The 24,586-nt window shown below is 40.9% G+C and overlaps 1 protein-coding gene across 1 annotated transcript in view; it reads right to left on the bottom strand.

The window, feature by feature from the left end:
• Positions 1-24,586, bottom strand: part of CCDC178 (coiled-coil domain containing 178) — a 352,723-nt gene that overhangs the window by 20,487 nt on the left and 307,650 nt on the right. The window contains exon 17 of the mRNA XM_074944428.1: positions 22,394-22,528. Coding sequence (XP_074800529.1) covers positions 22,394-22,528 — 135 coding nt within the window. The remainder of the gene's footprint in view (positions 1-22,393; positions 22,529-24,586) is intronic.

Genomic DNA, 24,586 nt, shown 5'->3' with positions numbered 1-24,586 from the left:
TCACAGATGCTTATACATTGAGCTGATTGTGCCTAGTGAAAGAGCACAGGGAATGCCAGGTGACATCTGGGAAGCTGACATGGGGAGATAAACTCACCGTCTGACAAGTCAGAGAGGGTCAAATACAAGGTGTTTCCCCCAAAATGTATTCCCTCTGAAGGAAAGAGGAAATGGAATGAGATATCCTCTACCATGGCCAAATTCACAATGTTTAGTGTTTAGAGAGAAGCTGAGGATGTAAACACAAAACATGAGAGAGTCCTGGGCAATATTGTTCAAGTTATTCACTCCCTAAGAAACCAGGGATAAGCTATTTTAAAAACAATTTTTTTTTTTTAGGAGAAACAGAAAACTTTTCCTTGTTGTGACTTCAACAGTCAGCAAATAGCTAAACCCTAAGTCTACTAAGTGCATATTTAAGTCCCAGAGTACATTTAGCAATAAACCCTGTCTGGTGCCATGAGAAGTGCAGGTGTTCTATATGACTTCTTGGACTAGAAGGGAATTCTGCAAAACACATACTCCAAACCTTAACAGACCTTCCTAATGGGACGAGTACATGGCTCAGATTCCAAATGAGAGGACACCTCTCTTCCTCTGTAGCTGACTCTACAATTGTTAAAACTTGAAAGGGAAAATATTTGCATTTGACACAAATAGATCTCTAGAAACAATGGAAGCAGCATGAAAGTAAAATTCTAGGGAGCCACTGAAAGCCTTTTTGGTAACCCTGAGAGGAAAGGTTAGACTCCTGATAAGATTTAACAGCTAGAAAAGACTCTTTAATCCACTCAAGCACTTCTTAGGTGAGGGTCTAGCAGGGAACAAAGGGGGCCCGCTGAGATCCCTTACATGGTGGAAGTCTTGAAATCTCTCTTCCTGCATGTCTGAGGCTGCCTCAAGGAGAGCCTTTCTCCTTTGCATGAGCTCGACAGATTGATTTCATAGCCCCAGAGACACCAAAGCTGTTGCTTTGAGAGGGCCTTTGCCCACACATACAGATGAGCTTCTTTCTCAACTAATGGAAGCTGAGAGAGCCCCAGAAATCACTTCAGTTTCAGATGCTGCCTTTTTTGTTTGTTTGTTTGGTTTTTTTGGAAGGTAGTGGAAGTTTTTCTCAATGACAACAGTAAAAATTGCTTAGCACCTTCATGGGAAAGTGCTATTGTAAGAGATATCGTTAAGGTGTATTCTATTTTTGTAACCTTCTATGGTTAAGAGACAAACGGCAGCCAGATATGGTAAATTTTCTGCATGTTGATGTGGGTGAGGCAGATATCAAGCTGGGGAGACATTGAAGGGAGCCCAAAAGAGTGGGAAAATCTTTAGTGAGATTGGTCAGCATCATACTTAGCAGGGTGAGAAAGCTATCTGCACTGTCACAGACTGAGCCACAGAACTATGTACGGTCAACAGCTAATGTGAGATAATGCACCGTTCCAATGTGTTATATACAAGAACCACCTCTTCTATCTGAGGGAGCGATTGTTTGATTCCAGAAGCAAAACATTGCAGAATTGTCAGTTCACCTTTGCGACACGTGAAAGTGGAGAAAAAGGTACTGCAATGCTAGTGACACTTTAGTAAAAACAGTAGCCTGCATCATCTCTCCACAGTGGGGATTTGTGAACATTTTCCTCAGAAATATTTCGCTAATCTCAAGGGCCAATCTATTTTTGACAACTATTTTTATATTCAAATGAACCAACTCAATCCTCAACTTTTTGAAAGAGAACAGACCTATCTTCGATTGCCTTTGTAAACAATTGGACTGAGGGGAGTAGGGAGAAGAAGGAGGGTTGGATGGTCATGAATGGCAAATGATGTTAGCCGTATCAGTAGCCTGCCCCACTCTTCCCACATCAGAGGAGTAGCCCCACAGAGGGTGAAATGTATACTATACCAGTTCAAAGGCTTTGCTCTCTCTGCACTCTAGAATACTCCCAATGTGACACTGTGGTCCACTTCTACCCCAGGAACTTCCATTGAGATAGCGCACATGCCCCCACATGGTTATGTGGCCCGCAGTTAAAGAGCTAGAATCAGGTTTAAAATGAGATTGACAAGAAAAAAATAAATGTGGAGAAATATTTTGACCTGTCAGAGCCTAGAATGCGCAGTTTAGAGCTTTGTTAATTATTATTAATGTCTGATAAATTAAATATTACAACCTCAGACAAGACAGAGTATCATCTGACCTTTTCTGTTGACAATCATCTTTGTTACACAATGTGTTATTAGACAGAGCAACTCAGTGCCCCAGGATGTCATTGAGGCCAAGAATTTAATAAGATTGAAAAAAGGAGTGGACATTTATATGGATAACATGAATATCCAGAATTATAATAATTAATGCTAACAAATACTTTAGAAGGCATACAACATTTTATACTTAAGAGGTTAAGACAATCTTTAACTATTAGGGATTAGGAATGAGCTTTCATGGGAGGGAGGGCAGATTATTTCTAGTCTGCCTATTGAAGGATTTCTTGCACCGTCTCCTAAAACATTTGATGCTGGCACTGTCAGCGATAGGATACTGGACCAGGTGAACCACATTCTCTGATACACTATGGAAATTCCTATGTTCTCAACAAAAGTGTATTGGAAAAACTATGCTACCTGGCTCCAGACCAAAGAAAGAACGTGAGAGTTTACTGGATCAGGCCTTTCTGTCCCTCTGATTGTCCCGAGGAGCAGTCCTGGGGCCTAATCTTGCAACCAGTGAAGTCAATGGTAGTTTTACCAGTGATTTCAATGGGAACAGGATCAGGCCTCTACTTTGGCAATTAAACACATAGCACTCCTGCTTCCTGATGGTTGGTGTGAGATGCTATTGTAACCCACATACCTCCAGAGTGTGGTGTTCCATCCCATCTAGTGGCATTTAGAGAGAGAGATTAATGAGTCTGCTCCACCACCTTAGCTAAAAGCTTTTAGCTCATGCAGTAGAGGCTCATGCACTAAGCTTCAGAGGTCCCAGGTTTGATCCCGCCCACCGATGACCAAGGTCTGTCGGCGTTACAAGTCGGGGCTCATCCGGGATATCAACTGGGAAGTCTCTGAAGCTTGGGTTGAGCTTCCTCAGCTCGGGGAAGTATGTAACCCACAAACCTTCTGGGTGTGGTGTTCTGTCCTACCTAGTGGCACTGACACCACTTAGACAGAGAGATTAATAAGTTTGCTCTATTACCTTAGCTAAGGGGAATATGGCTTTTAGCTCATGCAGTAGAGGCTCATGCACTAAACTTCAGAGGTCCTAGGTTTGATCCCATCCGCCAATGACTGGGGTCTGTTGGTGTTACACTATCACAAAATAAATAATCTTTTCACTAGTTGGCAGGGTTTTAAAATTTCTCTTTATTGTTTTAATATTCTGATACAACATGATAAAGAGGAGCTTTGAAAATCTGTGCCAAAGAGTAGTAAAATGGGATTTATTGGCGCCAATATGGGCAATCACCATGAAGTTCTATGGTAGCTGTGACGTCAAAGAAAAACAGTGAAGCTGCAGTGGCCTATCAAAATTTTGAGGGGGGACTGAAAGAAAAACTAATTTTATTTTTAGGAGACAATGTACGGAATTGCTTAGTAGTAAATGGAATTTTAAGATGCAAGAAATAAATATCCTAGTGGAAGACTTCAACCCTCAGCTTTTTGGCCCATTTAAGATAAAAGTGCTAACAACTGACACAGAGTCAAAATTGGAGCTACAGGTTCCATATTCATGCAACTGACTTCAATTCCAAAGAACAAGAGAAGATATATACAAGCTTATATTGAAGAAGAATAGTTTCTATACTGATCGTCAAAGTTCTTCATGAGGTCTGAGTAGTTCGCTGAGGGATAATCCCCACAAACCACAAGATAAAAAGAGAAACAACAATACTTTACACTGGCATTTTCCTCTCACAAATCTCCTTGATCTTCTTAATTATACAACAGCATTTAGTTTCTTTCCAATCTCAATCATAATCTTTCTCTTCAGACCTGCACATTTACATTCAACTCCCATAGTGCTCTGACTTAGCAAAAATGTCCCACTCATTTTCGAAAAACATCACTTTTGGTGAAAGATATAAAGAAGAGTTCTGATCTTGGTCCTTCACTCCTAAGCCTGCCAGAGGGAGCAGAATGTACTAATGCTACGAGGTTATTAGACAATTTACTTATAACAGGGCCCAGAAAGGGTCTGGTTCTTGGCCTGAGAATGCTATCAAAGCAAAGCCCAAAGAAGGGGAGAGATAAGGAAGCTCCTTTGGGGAGACAGTACCGTATCTTGTCAGACAAAAGTAATCCTCCACATAGAAGGGGAAGAATTTAAAGTGGAAGGGTGGTAATATAGTAGTTTATATTGAAATCATTAAGTAAAAGCCTTGTTTCCTGGCTGCTTAAGCCCTGATTTCTGGTTCCTGCACAGGACTGGGATCATTAGGAGTGTACAATACCAAAGGGGGAAGCCAGATGGCAGTTGTTTTGTGTTAGTCCTGAATAGTACATTAGTTTCTCCTCCAAAAAGGTTCAGGTTTCCCAGAGAGTCTTATCTTCTCAGATCGACCTAGTCAGAGAGGACATAATAAAGCAGGAACTTTGACTGATTTCTAACTTTGTCCCAAGGTGCGGTAGAAGTCTATATATTTCAAAAACACAATAAATGCTTATGTCCAAGTTGTGATGTGTCAGCCTATCAGCAAGATGTAGGTCAGAAGTTTAGAAAATGCAACTGGTGTCCTGTTAAAATAGGACAGGTAGCTGATTGAGGTTCAAACATTGAAAAGGCAAGGGACTAAGACAATAGATGTGGAATCCGAATGTCTTAAAGGCTGTATTTGGGGAAATGACTCACCATAAAATAGTTTAAACATATCTAATGTCTCAAATTGATATTTTGTGACTTTAGGAGATTAGAATGTTTGTAGTAAGAAGTTATTAGTTTTCTATGGGAAATGCTTCGTTGAGTCAATCAGGATACAGGGTAACTATTACATGTTATAATTCTGAGTAAGACAGTCAAGTTTGCATTCTGGTAGGTCATTTGATTCTCTGCAGGTGGCTCTGTTGGCTTCTGGAATAGAATGCTATGAATTACATGTTACGTAAATGAAAGACAGCTATAATTTCAGATAACATTGTATTTAATTCTACAGAAGTCTTTAGGCCTAATGTAAAAATTCCATTGAATAATTTATCCAGCTAAGCATCTGTGGTCCCAAACTCCTAATTTAAAAATGTTGATAAATGAAGTATCTCTTTAGTTAATAAATGAAGTATCTCTTTAGTTATCCTTTGTCAGCAACATTCATTTTAATGGAAAGTGAGTTTACAGGGTTACATGATTGAACTACTGAGCCAAGTCAGTGTTGGCAAATGATGGGCTAAATTATTGATGTTACACACTAATGAATTCTGATGAGAAATAAAACACAGACATTACGTTTCAAGTGGTTCATAATTATTTTTGTACTTTAAAAGCAATTTTATTCTTTTTCCAAATCATACTGGTTCTGTAAAACAAAAACATAGTTAGTGATTATAACTAAAATTATTGAGTTTGAGGCAAAAATGTTATTGTAAGTTTTCTTATACAACTATAATGTTATTCACCCTAGGGTTCTGATTTCTTTATATACTTCTGGGAAAAGATAATTAAATTAAATGTCTAAATTTTTAAACCACTGTCTTTAAATAAGATAATCTGCTTTTCAACCATGGTTAAGAGTTCAATAGATGAGTTTATAATCTATGAGATATCAACATGTTTACTGGAGATCCATAATTAATTCGGATAATGACAAAAACAGAGGAGCTGCCAAAAAGAAGCTTTCAGCATATAACACTTCATCTTTAAACCTGTGATACAGCATGATGTATGCTACAAATGGGTAGAAGAAGGTAATTCAACCCCAGATAGCCCAAGGTGCTGCTGCAAGGTTAAATCATCAGTATAAAATTTCATAATCATATCTCCCTAATTCATTACTCACTGCACGAGCTAAATTGATTTTAAATTCCTACTTTTAACTTGTAACATCACAATTAGTATTTGATTTTACGGCAATGACTTCATAATATTCCACCCCTAACCATGTCCTCCTGAAACACCACATTTCTAATTTTTCTCAATTATAAAATGGAGGCATCTATTGCAGTGAAGGCAAATCTAGAAAATATTCTTTGATTCTTTTGCTGATGTATAGTGGCTAAATAATCACCCCTTTCTTTGGCTCATTGTTGAGTTCTTTGCTCATGCAAAATTACCACTGATTTCTTTAACTAAACCAATAAATATGAAAACTCTCCATATTCCACCTATTCAAGATTATAGAAATCTTGTGATTCAAATGATCTCGTACAACTTCTGCACTTTCGGCCCAAATCTCACAAGAGCAGCTCATGAGATTGCAATACCATCACATCCAATCCAAACACTACTTCTGATTCAGCCTCACACTTGAACCCCGTATTCTAGCTAAAACCTCATTTGAATTTGAATATTGCATTCTCAGCCCCTCTCTCTAAACATACACACCCAGATATGTATACATAGTCATTAGAGGACAAAAGCATCCTAAAAGCAACATTTTGTATCAGCTAGAGCTATTTGAGAGACTTATTTGGGAGGCTATTAACCGCTTTATGGCTGTATGAGTGTATGTTAACATAACTGGAGAATTCACAGAAATATCTAAACTTACATTTCTTGTTATTTTCCAAAGAAAATAGTGCCAAAATGATGACTTTCCCAGTATTTAGCTATTTTGCTCCATACTGGGGAATGATTATGGGTGAAAAAAATAATGGACCTGGTGGGAAACTATGATACATCCCTGCAAAAAATTTACAAATTTCACAGGATATACCAAGTTATTTTAAGGAATTTTATTTGTAATTGTATGTTTTCCCCTCTGTTGTTCCACGTACCAGTAAGTCTGTTAAAATAACTGAATAACTCTGAAGCACAGGGGCAGCAGCACTGGAGGAGAGAATGAATAAGAAGTAGAATTGGTCATAAATTTCCTGATGGAGTATTTTTCCATAAGAAAATGACAATTCGTTGACTCGGAAGCAAAATGTTTTGCAGAAACGTGTCAATTTGAATGACTTTCTGCTGGAACATAGGTAAGATTCCAATGGAATCCTCCCTGCCAGACAGGTTTCTAAACTTGCCTGCCTAGTTTCCCGCCAGCTAACCTGCCTGGCTCTTCAGCATCCCTGGCTAGATCTGGTTTCCCAAGGCTCCCAGTCTCACAGTTGGACAGCAGGGAACCTGGAAGCCAGGACTCTCAGGGCTTCCAAGCTGCCTCCCCTGAAGCCAGGAATCCCTGGGGGCTCTCAAGTCTTTGAGGCACCTGGCTCCCAGCTCAGCTAATGGCTCCAAAGTTGCCAGCTGCTTGAGCCAGGACTCGCAGTTCAATCTCCTGTGCACATGCTTTATGATACCATCTTTAATTACATGATCACATACTAATTTTTCACATATCAGAGGGGTAGCCGTGTTAGTCTGGATCTGTAAAAGCAGCAAAGAGTCCTGTGGCACCTTATAGACTTAGCCCTGGTCTACACTAGGACTTTAGGTCGAATTTAGCAGCATTAAATCGATGTAAACCTGCACCCGTCCACACGATGAAGCCCTTTATTTCGACTTAAAGGGCTCTTAAAATCGATTTCCTTACTCCACCCCTGACAAGTGGATTAGCGCTTAAATCGGCCTTGCCGGGTCGAATTTGGGGTACTGTGGACACAATTCGACGGTATTGGCCTCCGGGAGCTATCCCAGAGTGCTCCATTTTGACCGCTCTGGACAGCACTCTCAACTCAGATGCACTGGCCAGGTAGACAGGAAAAGAACCGCGAACTTTTGAATCTCATTTCCTGTTTGGCCAGCGTGGCAAGCTGCAGGTGACCATGCAGAGCTCATCAGCAGAGGTGACCATGATGGAGTCTCAGAATCGCAAAAGAGCTCCAGCATGGACCAAACGGGAGGTACGGGATCTGATCGCTGTATGGGGAGAGGAATCCGTGCTATCAGAACTCCGTTCCAGTTTTCGAAATGCCAAAACCTTTGTCAAAATCTCCCAGGGCATGAAGGACAGAGGCTATAACAGGGACCCGAAGCAGTGCCGCGTGAAACTGAAGGAGCTGAGGCAAGCCTACCAGAAAACCAGAGAGGCGAACGGCCGCTCCGGGTCAGAGCCCCAAACATGCCGCTTCTATGATGAGCTGCATGCCATTTTAGGGGGTTCAGCCACCACTACCCCAGCCGTGTTGTTTGACTCCTTCAATGGAGATGGAGGCAATACGGAAGCAGGTTTTGGGGACGAAGAAGATGATGATGATGATGAGGTTGTAGATAGCTCACAGCAAGCAAGCAGAGAAACTGGTTTTCCCGACAGCCAGGAACTGTTTCTCACCCTGGACCTGGAGCCAGTACTCCCTGAACCCACCCAAGGCTGCCTCCTGGACCCAGCAGGCGGAGAAGGGACCTCCGGTGAGTGTACCTTTTAAAATACTATACATGGTTTAAAAGCAAGCATGTGAAAGGATTACTTTGCCCTGGCATTCGCGGCTCTCCTGGATATACTCCCAAAGCCTTTGCAAAAGGTTTCTGGGGAGGGCAGACTTATTGCGTCCTTCATGGTAGGACACTTTACCACTCCAGGCCAGTAACACGTACTCGGGAATCATTGTACAACAAAGCATGGCAGTGTATGTTTGCTGGCGTTCAAGCAACATCCGTTCTTTATCTCTCTGTGTTATCCTCAGGAGAGTGAGATATCATTCATGGTCACCTGGTTGAAATAGGGTGCTTTTCTTCAGGGGACACTCAGAGGAGCCCATTCCTGCTGGGCTGTTTGCCTGCGGCTGAACAGAAATGTTCCCCGCTGTTAGCCACAGGGAGGGGGGAGGGTTGAGGGGGTAGCCACGCGGTGGGGGGAGGCAAAATGCGACCTTGTAACGAAAGCACATGTGCTATGTATGTAATGTTAACAGCAAGGTTTACCCTGAAAGAGTGTAGCCAGTGTTTTATAAAATGTGTCTTTTTAAATACCGCTGTCCCTTTTCTTTTCTCCACCAGCTGCATGTGTTTCAATGATCACAGGATCTTCTCCTTCCCAGAGGCTAGTGAAAATTAGAAAGAAAAAAAAACGCACTCGAGATGAAATGTTCTCCGAGCTCATGCTGTCCTCCCACACTGACAGAGCACAGACGAATGCGTGGAGGCAAATAATGTCAGACTGCAGGAAAGCACAAAATGACCAGGAGGAGAGGTGGTGGGCTGAAGAGAGTAAGTGGGGAGTGAAGAGAGGGCTGAAGCTCGAATGTGGCGGCAGCGTGATGAGAGGAGGCAGGATTCAATGCTGAGGCTGCTGGAGGACCAAACCAGTATGCTCCAGTGTATGGTTGAGCTGCAGCAAAGGCAGCTGGAGCACAGACTGCCACTACAGCCCCTGTGTAACCAAGTTCCAGTTCCAGTGTCCCCAAGTTCCATAGCCTCCACACCCAGACGCCCAAGAACGCGGTGGGGGGGCCACCGGCCAACCAGCCACTCCACCACAGAGGATTGCCCCAAAAAAAGAAGGCTGTCATTCAATAAATTTTAAAGTTGTAAACTTTTAAAGTGCTGTGTGGCATTTTCCTTCCCTCCTCCACCACCCCTCCTGGGCTACCTTGGTAGTCATCCCCCTATTTGTGTGATGAATGAATAAAGAATGCATGAATGTGAAGCAACAATGACTTTATTGCCTCTGCAAGCGGTGATCAAAGGGAGGAGGGGAGGGTGGTTAGCTTACAGGGAAGTAGAGTGAACCAAGGGGCGGGGGGTTTCATCAAGGAGAAACAAACAGAACTTTCACACCGTAGCCTGGCCAGTCATGAAACTGGTTTTCAAAGCCTCTCTGATGCGTACCGCACCCTCCTGTGCTCTTCTAACCACCCTGGTGTCTGGCTGCGCGTAACCAGCAGCCAGGCGATTTGCCTCAACCTCCCACCCCGCCATAAACGTCTCCCCCTTACTCTCACAGATATTGTGGAGCACACAGCAAGCAGTAATAACAGTGGGAATATTGGTTTCGCTGAGGTCTAAGCGAGTCAGTAAACTGCGCCAGCGCGCCTTTAAACGTCCAAATGCCCATTCTACCACCATTCTGCACTTGCTCAGCCTGTAGTTGAACAGCTCCTGACTGCTGTCCAGGCTGCCTGTGTACGGCTTCATGAGCCATGGCATTAAGGGGTAGGCTGGGTCCCCAAGGACACATATAGGCATTTCAACATCACCAACAGTTATTTTCTGGTCTGGGAATAAAGTCCCTTCTTGAAGCTTTTGAAACAGACCAGAGTTCCTGAAGATGCGAGCGTCATGTACCTTTCCCGGCCATCCCACGTTGATGTTGGTGAAACGTCCCTTGTGATCCACCAGAGCTTGCAGCACTATTGAAAAGTACCCCTTGCGGTTTATGTACTCGCCGGCTTGGTGCTCCGGTGCCAAGATAGGGATATGGGTTCCGTCTATGGCCCCACCACAGTTAGGGAATCCCATTGCAGCAAAGCCATCCACTATGACCTGCACATTTCCCAGGGTCACTACCCTTGATATCAGCAGATCTTTGATTGCGTGGGCTACTTGCATCACAGCAGCCCCCACAGTAGATTTGCCCACTCCAAATTGATTCCCAACTGACCGGTAGCTGTCTGGCGTTGCAAGCTTCCACAGGGCTATCGCCACTCGCTTCTCAACTGTGAGGGCTGCTCTCATCTTGGTATTCATGCGCTTCAGGGCAGGGGAAAGCAAGTCACAAAGTTCCATGAAAGTGCCCTTACGCATGCGAAAGTTTCGCAGCCACTGGGAATCGTCCCAGACCTGCAACACTATGCGGTCCCACCAGTCTGTGCTTGTTTCCCGAGCCCAGAATCGGCGTTCCACAGCATGAACCTGCCCCATTAGCACCATGATGCATGCATTGGCAGGGCCCATGCTTTCAGAGAAATCTGTGTCCATGTCCTGATCATGCTTGCGGTGGTATGGCGTCCGCACAGGTAACTCAGGAAAAAAGGCGCGAAACGATTGTCTGCCCTTGCTTTCACGGAGGGAGGGAGGGAGGGAAGGGGGGACTGACGATATGTACCCAGAACCACCCGCGACAATGTTTCAGCCCCATCAGGCATTGGGATCTCAACCCAGAATTCCAATGGGCAGCGGAGACTGCGGGAACTGTGGGATAGCTACCCACAGTGCAACGCTCTGGAAGTCGACTCTAGCCTCGGTACTGTGGAAGCACTCCGCCGAGTTAATGCACTTAATGCACTTCTGTGGGGACACACACACTCGAATATATAAAACCGATTTCTAAAAAACCAACTTCTATAAATTCGACCTTATTCCGTAGTGTAAACATACCCTAACAGACATATTGGAGCATAAGCTTTTGTGGGTGAATACCCACTTCGTCAAATGCATTTACACTACATGCATCCGACAAAGTGGGTATTCACCCACGAAAGCTTATGCTCCAATATGTCTGTTGGTCTATAAGGTGCCACAGGAATCTTTGCTACTTTTTCACAGGATCCCTGCTTCATTCAGTGCACAGAATGGACTTGCTCTGAGTTATGCAGTGAAGGAGACTTGTCTGTAGGACCCCTGCTTCATTTGTTGCAGAAATTGGAAGGTGTGAAGTAAATGAGGCAGGGAACTGCAGGAAGAGAAAGGATGGTCTCATAGTTAAAGCAGTCGAATATTGGCCTGGAGAATTGGATTCTATCCCTCCTTACACCTCGGAGTTCCTATATGATGCTAGGCAAGTCATTTAAACCAAACTTTTCACAAGTGGTCACTAACTGTGTGTTCCTCATTTTCTGGGTGCCCAACTTGAAACACTGGGATCTGATTTCCAGCAGTACTGAGCACTCACAACTGCAACTGAAGTCAATAGGAGCTGTGCTTTGAACAGATAAAGTGCTATTTAATGCTAAGTATTTTGAAAAATCAGATCCTAGTTTTCTCAAAGTGGGCACCCAAAATTAGTAGATACTTTAGACTATAATCTCTCTGTTCCTCAGCTCCCCATCTGTAACATGGGAATAAAAATAGCCCACCACCTCACAAGGGTTTTGTGAATATAAATGTATTAATATTTCTGAAGCATATGGATAATGTAATGATGAGAACCATAGAAAAGCCCATGAAGGAATTAATAATTGTCTTCGGAGCAAGTTTGAACAATATGCAGTAAATAAGGCTTCGGGCCACACGTTGAACAAGGGGTAAAAAAAATATTGAATAGCTGCTCATTAAGTGAACAGTGTCCATTCTTTACACTGAATGAGGCAGGGGTCCTATGCAATAAAATATGACCATGTAATTAAAGACTGTATCATACTGCATATACAAAAGGAGGTTGCATGCACAGCTTGAATTATGGCATTTCCTAATAATGTTCTTTTAACACAGTGTTTTGTGTGTATTTAATATATTATTAAATGACAAATAATTTTATGTATGCCAAATTAATCATAATGTTCAACAAATCCATTTACCAATATATCAACCATTGTGATGTTGATATTCACGAAATTAAATTGTTTTTGTATATAAAATAATTGTTTGCGCTCCCCCAAATCCTATTCATTACTGGCATTCCATGTGTGGTGGGTTTCTTTGCTGTTTTTCTATGGCGCACGGATGTGCCCTGGATATAGTTTGGGGAAATGAACCAATTGTTCTTATGGTAAATATAAGTATGAGCCAGTTGCTATATTATTGATATTTCCTGATCCTGTTGTGCCACTTTGTGAAAGCATAAAGTGTCATGCACAACAAGTTTGAAAATATCACACACAAAGGACCAATGCTTGGTCTGATTCAGTCTGAAGCAAACTGACCTTCTTTATTTGTTACCATAGTATGCAAAGCCCTGATAAATATTCTTCCTGCTCTGAAACTATCCTTGATATCCTGCAGCAGCTCATACTCTCAACTCCAGCACTATACAGAGGAAATTATTATTATTAATTATTTGTTGAGCAGTGGGATTAGTTTTCTAATGGAGGTAAAGGTCATGCAGCATTGGTTACTGTTCATTTAAACTTGAGTGGAAAAAGTATTTTTTGAATTGAGCACTGTTGTGTGGTACTTGCCAAAGCTCGACTTGGTTAGTCTGACAGTTACTATGATACTTCCCTACAATGAAAAAGTTTTTAGCATTTTTGCATGGGCAGTATCATTGGTGCTTAGGCCAAGACTCTAAGAGACAGGATGGATCTCAACTCTTCTCTCTTTTTGGTTACTAAGGAGTACTTATAATAAAAAGGGTTTCCCCTTTTTATTACCATGGCACAGGCTAGATAGTATTTTTGACAGAGAGGTATTGGATTTCTGGCATCATCACTCTTGGATACTGTTGAGCTTGAATGCATTCTCTTGTGGGCCAATTTGCGAGGTATTCTGGGAAAAAATGTGGATATGCTGAATAATATTGATTACTTATGTGTCTGAGATAACCAGAGTAGAAGGCTCCTAGTCTAACCTTCAATAAGAAGAGCCTCCCAAGCTGAGAATGACTGGCTAGCTAGATGTTTTGGAACCTTTACAAAAAAAGTGAGGCTTATGCTGCTTATGGAAAGAGGGACCTAGAACTCTACCATCTGTAAAGGAGGAGGTTGAACACTTGGATTGGGCAACTGAAGCAACTCTCTTTATAAGAAGTTAGCAGGTCCTGCAATATTTCTATTGTTGTCTTTTAGGATATACTGGGTTGGTTACCCATGCAGACAGTATTAGTAGCAAGGCCACTGGAGGCCATGCACAATTACTAAGAGGCTGGCATCAGTGCTTTAGAGAAAGTGATACTTTGCTTGATGAGGGTGGGGCACTAAAGGCATCAAAACCTAAATGCAACTCATTTACACCAAGTGCTATACACATGTCTATATGCACGTCACCTCATATATTTTAATGGGAGATTTGTCTGAGTATTGACATCAGAATTTTGCCCTATGCCAGGAGAAGTGAAGGAATGTACCAGAGAGTCAAGGAAATCAAAGGTGTTTTTTGAGACTAGCCTCTCCTTTCTCCCCACAGAAGTCCCCTCCATCATAGAGATCATCAAACATGAGTATCTATGAGAACCCATGCCAGGGTCAGCTGCTCTTGCCACTGTGCCACCAACATGAAAGGAGTGAATCCACAGTTCCTGGGGAGAACTTGATATGGTCATCATTTGGATCTACCTAGTCAGAAAACTCAACAGTATGCTGATTTAAAGGACCAAGTTTGAGATCAGATTGTGAAAAAAGCCAGGGATTCTGATCCAGATTACATAAGCATTTAAGGGGAAAAGTCTTAGACTTCTGGAGTGACATCCTACCTACTGATCCCCATGTCGAATTAGAAGAACATATTAACTGGAAGGCCAAGTAAGTGTGGCCCTCCTGGTAGGTGAAATGAAAATACCCCTAAATAAAAAGTATAAGACAAGCATTACAGGGAGGAATGGAAAGTTCTAATTATGTTCAGTGTGCTCTAGAACTGATGGACCATCTTGAGCCAATGGAGACAAACAGAATTTGGATCTTAATGGCAGAAGCATGGCCATTCAGGTGGGGTGCAAGGACATTCACTTGCCTTATCTGACAAACTGTTCAAGTCAAAAGCCACTAGCCCATATGAGCAGAAACAAAAAGGGCCATCTTACTTGTCCCAATTCCACTTTAAACATACAAAAAATGTTTACAAATGAATAATGGGAGAATTGGTACTCAGTGAAATTTATCTTCAATCTTCTAAATGTTTACTACAAATAATCACAAGTAAATAATAAAAAGTTTAAAACTAATTAAAAAGTGTGTAGCAATGTCCCCTTAAGAAAAGTTGTCTGTCATCTAACTCCATATGTCTCCAAGACAAGACAGAAACAGCAAGACTGCTAAAGTGAAATCAGCAGGCAAAAAACTGCAACTGAGTGTAATCAGCATAAATGGTGATAACTCAACCCATAACAGAGAAAAATAAAAGAGTGAGCATAAAGAATTTGAAGATCATCAACCCTGAGGGACACCATAACACACCTGTGTAAATAAGTTAGAGAACAAAGGATGGCCTTAACAAACTGACTACCATCTGACAAATAAGAAGCAAACCATGAATGAATTGTTTTCAGAAGATAGGAGGGCAGACCCTGCCACCAGTGTCCATGATTATAGATGGCCCTGTCCTAAGAGGAACTGCATTTGGGTATGAGGACAGTTGAACAGGATGCCAGGATCATACAGGACTAAGCAGATGCACTGACTATTTCCTCATTACAGGATGTAGGAGCCACAAGGATGACTGCAGCAACTTTTCTGACACTCTGCAACCTTGGAAGGGAGGATTTCTTTCCTTTGCTGACCTCTGCCAAATGGCCCAGATGAGGATATGGCCCAAAGAGCATAATAGGATAGATGTCCTCTGGTGTAAATTAGTATAATTCCACTGAAGTGACTGGGCTATGTTGAATTGCATCATCTGATAATCCTGCCCAAGCGATTTTAAAAAGACCCCAGGATAATTCATAAAGTTTAGTGCAACTGGAAAAAGCCATAATAGTGGAAGAACATTGGAGTCAAACTGAAACAAAAGGGGACTGATCCTTTTCTGCCTTGCACCTTATGTAGTCATTTAAGCTGAGCAAAGTGAATGTAAAATACTATCAGATCAGAATTCTCCAAACTCTGAGAACTGATGGTAGACTTTTATAGCCACTTTGCGCAACTGCGAATGACTATGCAAGGGGCAAGGCAGTGGAGAGCCAGGCTCACAATCTTTACATACTCTTTCAATGGCAGTCCTGTGGTCTGAGTATCAGAGGAAACCATTTGTCAAACAATATAAAGTTTCAACGATGACACTAATGATACTTTCTTTCCCAGTATTTAGCCATAAAGACAATTTTGGCAATGGGACTATAGCTGGAAAAAAACAAACAAAAAACTTCATCTAGAAAGGATGGTCTAAACCTACAAAGGTCAGGATTGAGTTATAGTTACAGGGCTAAAATATAGATACACTCATCACTATACAGCTTCAAAAGTTCAGCCAACACTTGCCATTTCAGGTAATTCACCAGATTGCCATAAAGCATTCATAACTGTCATGATTAAAGTAGATGAATACCCAAGCTACTGAAGAACCAAATAATCAAAACTCCACAACAGTACTGTGCAACTTACTAGGCAAAATTTCAGTTGTACAGCAAATACCTTTGGAAATAAAAAAATACCTTGTACACTTGTGTGTGAGTGCGCAGCTAACCTTTTTAATCTGAATTCTTTTCTTAAGATATATTTTGTATTCTGTAACTGATTGAAAAATGTATTTAGTGCTTGTGCAAGGTTTCCTGGAAACTGAAATCCTCTGGTGATCTATAGAACAAGGATAGCACACATAACAGCAGTGTGTTTTCCTGCATATCACTGCACCAACCTGTCTCAAACCTGGACAAGGAAGAACCCCCTACAGCTTTGATTTTCAGAAAAATTGGCATAAGCTCCAATAACAGCCATTATTCCTTTCCTACTGTATATTATGGGCTTTAACTCCCATGCAATTATGTTTGGATCAAAAGTCAGTTTAGTGTATGACCTCACATGTAGAACTTTCTCTTAGTTCCACACAAATTCTTCCCTCAGAGACATTAAAGACATCTGAAAGCTCCCCAGAATTTAAGGAAAACACTGTTTAAATTAGATCACCCTTGAATTCTGATCTGTCAAATTCTGCCATTGGGTGCTCTCAGAGAGTACCAAGGGAGATTTTGAACGAGAGAGAGGTGGGAAGAGGGAAGATAGTAAGAAGACATGATAACCTTGCCCAAGAAGTAAGTTTCCCATACTCTTCTCTCCAAAAATACAAGTAAAGAGGCCAAATTGCCAGCATGAATTATTTGAGCCAATGACTTATGCATCAGCAATGTACTCCACTGTAAATCTGCATTCAGGCATGTTTATTCTTATATTATAAAAGTGAAATCCTTAATCCTTTTTTTAAACATCACAACTGAAATTTGACATTTTTAAATTGTGTTTTCCACTGCAAGTATAATCACTGTGAGTATGAGCACTTAATGGATCCCTTCTATTTCAAAGGCAGAATTTAAACATGAAAACACAAAGCGACTACATGGGTAATGCTAGCATTGGAATCTACATTTTAAAACGTTTTGAGGGCTGAAATAAAAGGGGCCATACAAAGTAAAGTAGCATATATATTTTACTTTTAGAAAAAAAAGAATGGGTTACAGCACCCATATATAATATATGGACAAAAGTAGATTTCCTCCATGATCTTATACATTTAGTTTAGTAAAAAGCATAAAAATCAAAAGCTTTTCTGAATGTGCATTTTATTCCCGGTTCTAGCAGCATGTTAGAGAAAATATGTAACCAGTGGAAAAAGAAATATAAGTGTTTATACCTGATCAGGTGGTGGTCCCAGAAATTCTGGCTTCATGGGGGACACTCACATTATTTTTGGTGCTTTGGATGCCACTAGCGTTGTTGCCTTTTTTACCCTTAGACCCTTATCTTTTCTCTACTTAGCGCATACTTTCTAATCTCTCATACCTGCCAAGCTCAAGTTAATAACAAATAATAACTATACAAAAGTCTGTCGTGAAAAGATCCAATGTGTTTGATAAATTGTACAAACTGATTCCAAGTTATGGTGCAGATTTTCTGCTCCACTTTGCTCTTTTTACGCTGCTGAGGTGACAAAAAGGGAACAGGCACTGGACGTATCCTCCTAGCTCTTGAGGAGTGCCCAGCAAGTATAGAACCAGCTCAGTGATCTTCCAGGTACACCATCTTCTTCACAGCTTCTGAGGCAGGGAGGAGGTTTACATGGAGTGCAATGTATTCTGGTTATGCTCAACTGGTTGGACAGTGCCTTGGTTCTGCTGCCAGCTATTGCATGTTGGGGGAGCTCCCACATCGCTGCAATCTATGTTAGGGCTTGGCAGAGAAGCAGTGAGTGGTAGCTGGCTCCCTGGTGACTCCCCCTCTCTGCTTTATTGAGCATAATCTTGGCCCTATCTGTCCACGCATAATTTAAGTCTGCAATGAAACTCCGCCACTTAAAAAGCAGCCACTTTTAAGGCTGGGCCAGCTGGCCTTAGGTGCTCAGGTGGAAGGGGGATTTATGGGCAGCTTGAATTAAATGCTCCAGAGACACCAAGCAGCCTGTGCTTCACCAATTATGCTTATTACCAGGCATACTGCTTATTACCGTGAACAGTCCCATTGATTTCGGTGTGATTATTCCCAAGAGTAAGCTCTACACTTGGTAAATCGTTTTAGGACTTGGCCTCTTGGCTTATACATTTTAAGTGAGACAATTATGAAAACCTATTTTTTCCACTCATCGTTAATTTAGGCATTTTTCTTTTCCATTATGTAGGATCCCTCTGTTCTGGGCATGAAGTACGGTGCCATGAGGGCCAAGGAAGGTCAGCAGGTAATCTGTGGGGATGGTATCATAAAGATGGCCTTTGACTCTGGTCGCTTTGGTGGGTTCTGCAGTTTCCTGTCCACAATGAGAATTATGGAACACTGCCAAATGAAATAAGACTGATCACCAACTTTGCAGCAATCAGAATTAAGAGTAAAGCCTCTCTCTGTACCCAAGATTTCCTACAGTAGCAACCCAATCTCATATGTTTATTTTCTCAGACATAATCATAGAATCATAGAATCATAGAATATCAGGGTTGGAAGGGACCCCAGAAGGTCATCTAGTCCAACCCCCTGCTCAAAGCAGGACCAGTCCCCAACTAAATCATCCCAACCAGGGCTTTATCAAGCCTGACCTTAAAAACCTCTAAGGAAGGAGATTCTACCACCTCCCTAGGTAACGCATTCCAGTGTTTCACCACCCTCTTAGTGAAAAAGTTTTTCCTAATATCCAATCTAAACCTCCCCCATTGCAACTTGAGACCATTACTCCTCGTTCTGTCATCTGCTACCATTGAGAACAGTCTAGAGCCATCCTCTTTGGAACCCCCTTTCAGGTAGTTGAAAGCAGCTATCAAATCCCCCCTCATTCTTCTCTTCTGCAGACTAAACAATCCCAGCTCCCTCAGCCTCTCCTCATAAGTCATGTGCTCTAGACCCCTAATCATTTTTGTTGCCCTTCGCTGGACTCTCTCCAATTTATCCACATCCTTCTTGTAGTGTGGGGCCCAAAACTGGACAAAGTACTCCAGATGAGGCCTCACCAGTGTCGAATAGAGGGGAACGATCACGTCCCTCGATCTGCTCGCTATGCCCCTACTTATACATCCCAAAATGCCATTGGCCTTCTTGGCAACAAGGGCACACTGTTGACTCATATCCAGCTTCTCGTCCACTGTCACCCCTAGGTCCTTTTCTGCAGAACTGCTGCCTAGCCATTCGGTCCCTAGTCTGTAGCGGTGCATTGGATTCTTCCATCCTAAGTGCAGGACCCTGCACTTATCCTTATTGAACCTCATCAGATTTCTTTTGGCCCAATCCTCCAATTTGTCTAGGTCCTTCTGTATCCTATCCCTCCCCTCTAGCGTATCTACCACTCCTCCCAGTTTAGTATCATCCGCAAATTTGCTGAGAGTGCAATCCACACCATCCTCCAGATCATTTATGAAGATATTGAACAAAACCGGCCCCAGGACCGACCCCTGGGGCACTCCACTTGACACCGGCTGCCAACTAGACATGGAGCCATTGATCACTACCGTGATCAATAAGCACATGAACAAATACACAAAACACTCCATTCTTATCCTACTTGAATTCTCAGCTCTTTTATGACACTGTCAACCACAGTCTTCTTCTTGAAATCTTGTCCGCCTTTGGCTTTTGTGACTCAATCCTCTCCTGGTTCTCCTCCGACCTCTTTAAGTGCTCCTTCAGTGTGTCATTTGGAGGATCTTCCTCTTCAGTGCTCCGTCTTTCAGGGGGAGTCTCACAGGGCTCTATATTGGGCCCTTGCTCTTCTCCCTCTACACTGTCTCTGGGTTATCTTATTCACATATATGACTTCAACAATCATGATATGATCTACCGCTCCACCTCTTACCTGTCTCATTCTGTCCAAACTAAAATTTCAATCTGTCTTTCTGACATCTCATCACTGACATCCAGCCATCCACTCAAGCTTAATCTGAGCAAAACAGAGCTCTTTATCTTTCCCCTAAAATCCTCTCCTCTCCCTCTTTTCAAAGTCACTGTGGACAACATCACCATTGTCTCTGTCATGCAGGCCTGAAACCTGGGCCTTATCTTCAACTTGTCCCTCTCTTTAGACCCTTCCATTCAAGCAGAGGTCGGAGAGTCAATGTGCAGCATGTTAGTCTGCTTTAGAAATCACACATCCACAGAATGCATTAACCCACAAGGTAGGCAAGCCCTACCATAAAGTCATTTCAGGTAAAATTGTGTAACGAACATAGAAGGGGCATTTGAATAACAGAATCCAAATCAGAATGGGTGTAATCAGAACATAGAAAATACACTGTTCCAGTGTTTCTGAAACACTAACTAAAATGCTGTTTTTAAAGATAGTTCTGAGCTGCAAAATTTGGACCTGAACTTCCCCAAATGTTGATGAGGTTAGTGTCTGAAGGATGGGTATAGGCCCATGTCTAGCTATTTCAATTGTTCAGGATAACTGAATTTATAGAGACAATTTAGTCTCAATGTGAATGATAGAAATAATTTATTTTATGCAAGAACAAAGGATTTCCAGACAGCTCATTCATTACAATATAGACTAGTTATCGATATAAGTCTTCAATCACAGGTTATGTTCATAGCACTGCCATTAAAATGCTACATAACATTAGACTAGACTAACTTAAAGATTCATATGTGAGGAAACCACCTGGCACCTGTGGCTTCTACGTAACTGTTGTTATTATTCATGAGCTCTAGACTGCATATTAATCACCTCTTTTCTTCATCACAGCTAGGGAGTTGAATACAAAAGAGATCAAGACTCATCATCATAGCTATGCCGTTGTGAGATTCAAAAGGAAGCATTTCCAGTTTTTCAAATTTTAAATGTAAAATTTTATGTATAATTCACTGCTTATTTGTCTTAATAAGCACACAATTCTCGTATAATATTTGACCAAAAAAAAGAGAATACTGACTAAATACTCCATAAAAATTAACAGAGCATTTCAAATCACTAGAAGAGTGGAAAATCTCATTCTATTTTTATTTTTCAATTAGTTTTTCCTTTTCTTTTTTTCCGTTAATATGATTTGGATTTTCTGAATCTTCAACAACCATGAAACACATTTGGATGTATATAACAAAAGCCACGGGTTTAAAAAAATCCTCAATCAAGGTTTTGAGACTGGATCACAGTGATGATGCAATTTAAAGTAGTTCTAAAAGTTTTGTTTAAGCTAGTTTTTTCCTTAAATAATGCTAATAATAGTTGTGAAGTGGAATTGCAGAATATTAAAGTTTAATACAAATATGGCAATCTTAGGACTGTACAGCAAAACTCTATAGCGGAAAATAGAAATTAAAATGTATAAGAATAAGATGCATTAAAGATCTAGCAGCTACATAATTTTTGTATTTATTTTGCAAAAAACGGGACTGAAGACATTTTTCACTCAAGTCTTTTACAAACATTTCTCAAATGCCCACTGGTTATGGCCATTAAAAGACTGAAAAGAGTGGCTTTACAAAAATATTAACAACATACCACTGCATGAGATAAAAAGAACAGAACATTTAAACTATGTTACATAAAAGCAATTTTCCCCAGTAAATGTAAACATATGCCTTGAAAAATAAAACTCATAAAATATTAAACATTATATCCCAGTGAGGAAACCACTGTTAAACCCCGTGCCCTCCTTTCTGCCCTTACCCCTTCCCCTCCCCCTGGCCTGTTGTTTATTAGTGGAGAAAGGTGAAGTTATCACATAACCTAATAATGAAGGTGTGGTACTTCAGCTAAATAGCAGTTTCATACTTAAGAAATTATATATGAATAAAATGAAAATGACAGTGTTGTTTACCATGGCAGTAAGATCTGCAAAACTGTACACAATAACATTTTCTAAAACAGCTGAACAGCAGTACTGATGCCTCTATATTTTTCAAATGTTTATATCCAATGTATTTATAATAATCTTTTCGAAGGTTTGTGAGAAATAACTCTAATCTTTCTCTTTTTTTAAACTATGCATGGTATATGTGCTAACTTACTGAATTCATCCTTCATGCAATTCCAGTTTATTAAAGAGGTTAAAAATTTATAAAACTCTGATGGGATATGGTTTTAATGCTTCATCACACTACCCATCATTTGCTTTTCAATCTAGATCAGAATGATCTTTCCTACTTCTCTGCAATCACCTACCTGCACAGCTAATATTTTCTGAGCATTCTCATGAGAGGCTGCCTGGAACTTCGCCAGCCCAGCCTGGCTATAGAGGCCGCGCTGTTTGAAGTACTCCACCAATGCTTTGTGCATCCTGCTTTGCAGCACAGAGAGCTAAAGGGAGGAAGAAGGGGGAAAAAAGTCAGAGCAGGAGAGGAAATTAATGGCAGTGTTCAAGAAGAATGATGGAGGGAAATATAGAAAGCAGTCAATAGCCCATTCTGCACTGTACAGACCTGACAGGAATTTCACAGTCTCTTGATTTTTCAGCCCACTCATGTGCATTCATCAGAAACCAGTCACATCTGGCTGCCAGGATGGGGGGTTAATTTTCTCTAAATGCCTCAGCAGTTTTGTTCTAGCTGAGGCAAACTCTGTGACTGCAAAGCTGATGAGTAAAATATTTCTACTTCACCCAGTTTAACTCAAAACCGATAGCCTCGGGACATATCGAACCTTTCTTAAAAAAATAATCTTTTGAAGCTTTTTGAATGGCACATCAGGTCAGGGCAAAGTTTAAAATGCAAGTTTAAGACTTTGATGGACACCATGGCTTTTTTCCCCTTGTAAAGCTTATCATAGCTTGGCAATGTGTGCTTTAGAGCATGACAAAACTAAAGAGAATTAACTTAGCCATCAACTGCTGGGGAAGAACAATAACAGGAAAGAAATTTCCAGATAGAACTCCCTATTAATCTACCTAGCTATAACCATGTGACATGAAAGCATCTAACTGCACTAAATTACAGCAAATGCAGCTGTTGAAAAGTGACACTATTTTTTAATAAGACTTTATATGAAAAAGATACTACAGATCATAGAACTGTACTGATTTGAAGGGGGTCTAATTGAAATGATTCAAACTGGAAATGTAAACAGTGTATTTTTACAATTTATCAGTTACTATAGCAGCATCATTCTCACAGCCCATAGTTAAGATTGTGTCTGTATTTCCATAATTTTCAAGTGTTTATAACACAAACAGAAAAACTTGGCATAGCAGGTCTCAGTCTAGAAGCAATATCTTTTAATCAAAATTGAAAAGCTACCAGTACAAAATGTAGTTGAAGGTAGCTGTGTGCTCTTATAATTGAAAGTTGTTTTATTTCTTAAACTGAAATTCTACCAGCATTTGTCCATAATCTGGACTAGTGCCTTTGGCTGATCTGGAAAAACACAAATTAAAGCCAACTAAATTAATTTGTTTAGAAACATGATTTTGTGTTCAAGCATGCTAATTATTTCAACAACAATTTCATAGCTATTGTTAGCACATGGCCCTTATGAGTATGCCTGTCAACCACATTTACAATATGGATTCTAGCATTCCTTTGGAAATGCTACAGTTCATTAAGGTCAATGCTACAGGTCAATAATGAGACCAGTAATAAAGAAGCCTTTACATGATAAGCTATAACTGCTCTTAGGAGCCAGCATAGAGTAGCATGAAAAAAATTCACTTTTTCTGAAGGACATAGATTATACTGATGCCAAAGGAACTAATATGGCCTACAGAGTAATTAATAAGCATTTTCAAAATTATATGGCCTAATTTTCAGAAGTGCTGAACTTCCACAACTCCCATTGGCTTATGGAAGCTGTGAGTACTCAGCATTTTAGTAATTCAGGACATAAAATATTAAAACATATATTTGTATGTCAGAATTTATAATTTATTTATTTGAATTTGGCTATCTGAATGTGTTTATGCATTACAATGACATACAATAAAAAACTGGGTAAATAAATTGGAAAAATATAAAAATCAGCCCTAATCACAGCCAAAAGCTGAAACCAAATGTGAACATATTTTTCAATCTAAGTTTGTCTAAGTACCACTGCTCCCTAACATGCTAAATACTTTTTTCTGAATCTATCTTGAGGTCTCTATGGACATTAAATCTCTGGTATTCCAACTGTTGCTTTCATATCTCAGAAGATTTGAGGCTTTTCTGGGGCTTCAGCAGGGAGGCAGGTAAGGGCAGAAACAACACATGATTTTGGCAATTAATTGATTTTTAAATACTCATGGTAAATAGGCCCAATGGCCTGTGATGGGATGGTAGATGGGGTGGGATCTGAGTTACTACAGACAATTCTTTGCTGGGATCTGGCTGGTGAATCTTGCCCATATGCTCAGGGTTTAGCTGATCGCCATATTTGGGGTCAGGA

Source organism: Natator depressus, chromosome 2, assembly GCF_965152275.1.
Source record: "Natator depressus isolate rNatDep1 chromosome 2, rNatDep2.hap1, whole genome shotgun sequence".
Lineage (NCBI taxonomy): Eukaryota > Metazoa > Chordata > Testudines > Cheloniidae > Natator > Natator depressus.
Note: the sequence above shows the minus strand (reverse complement) of the source record. Positions and strands in the feature narration are given on the sequence as shown.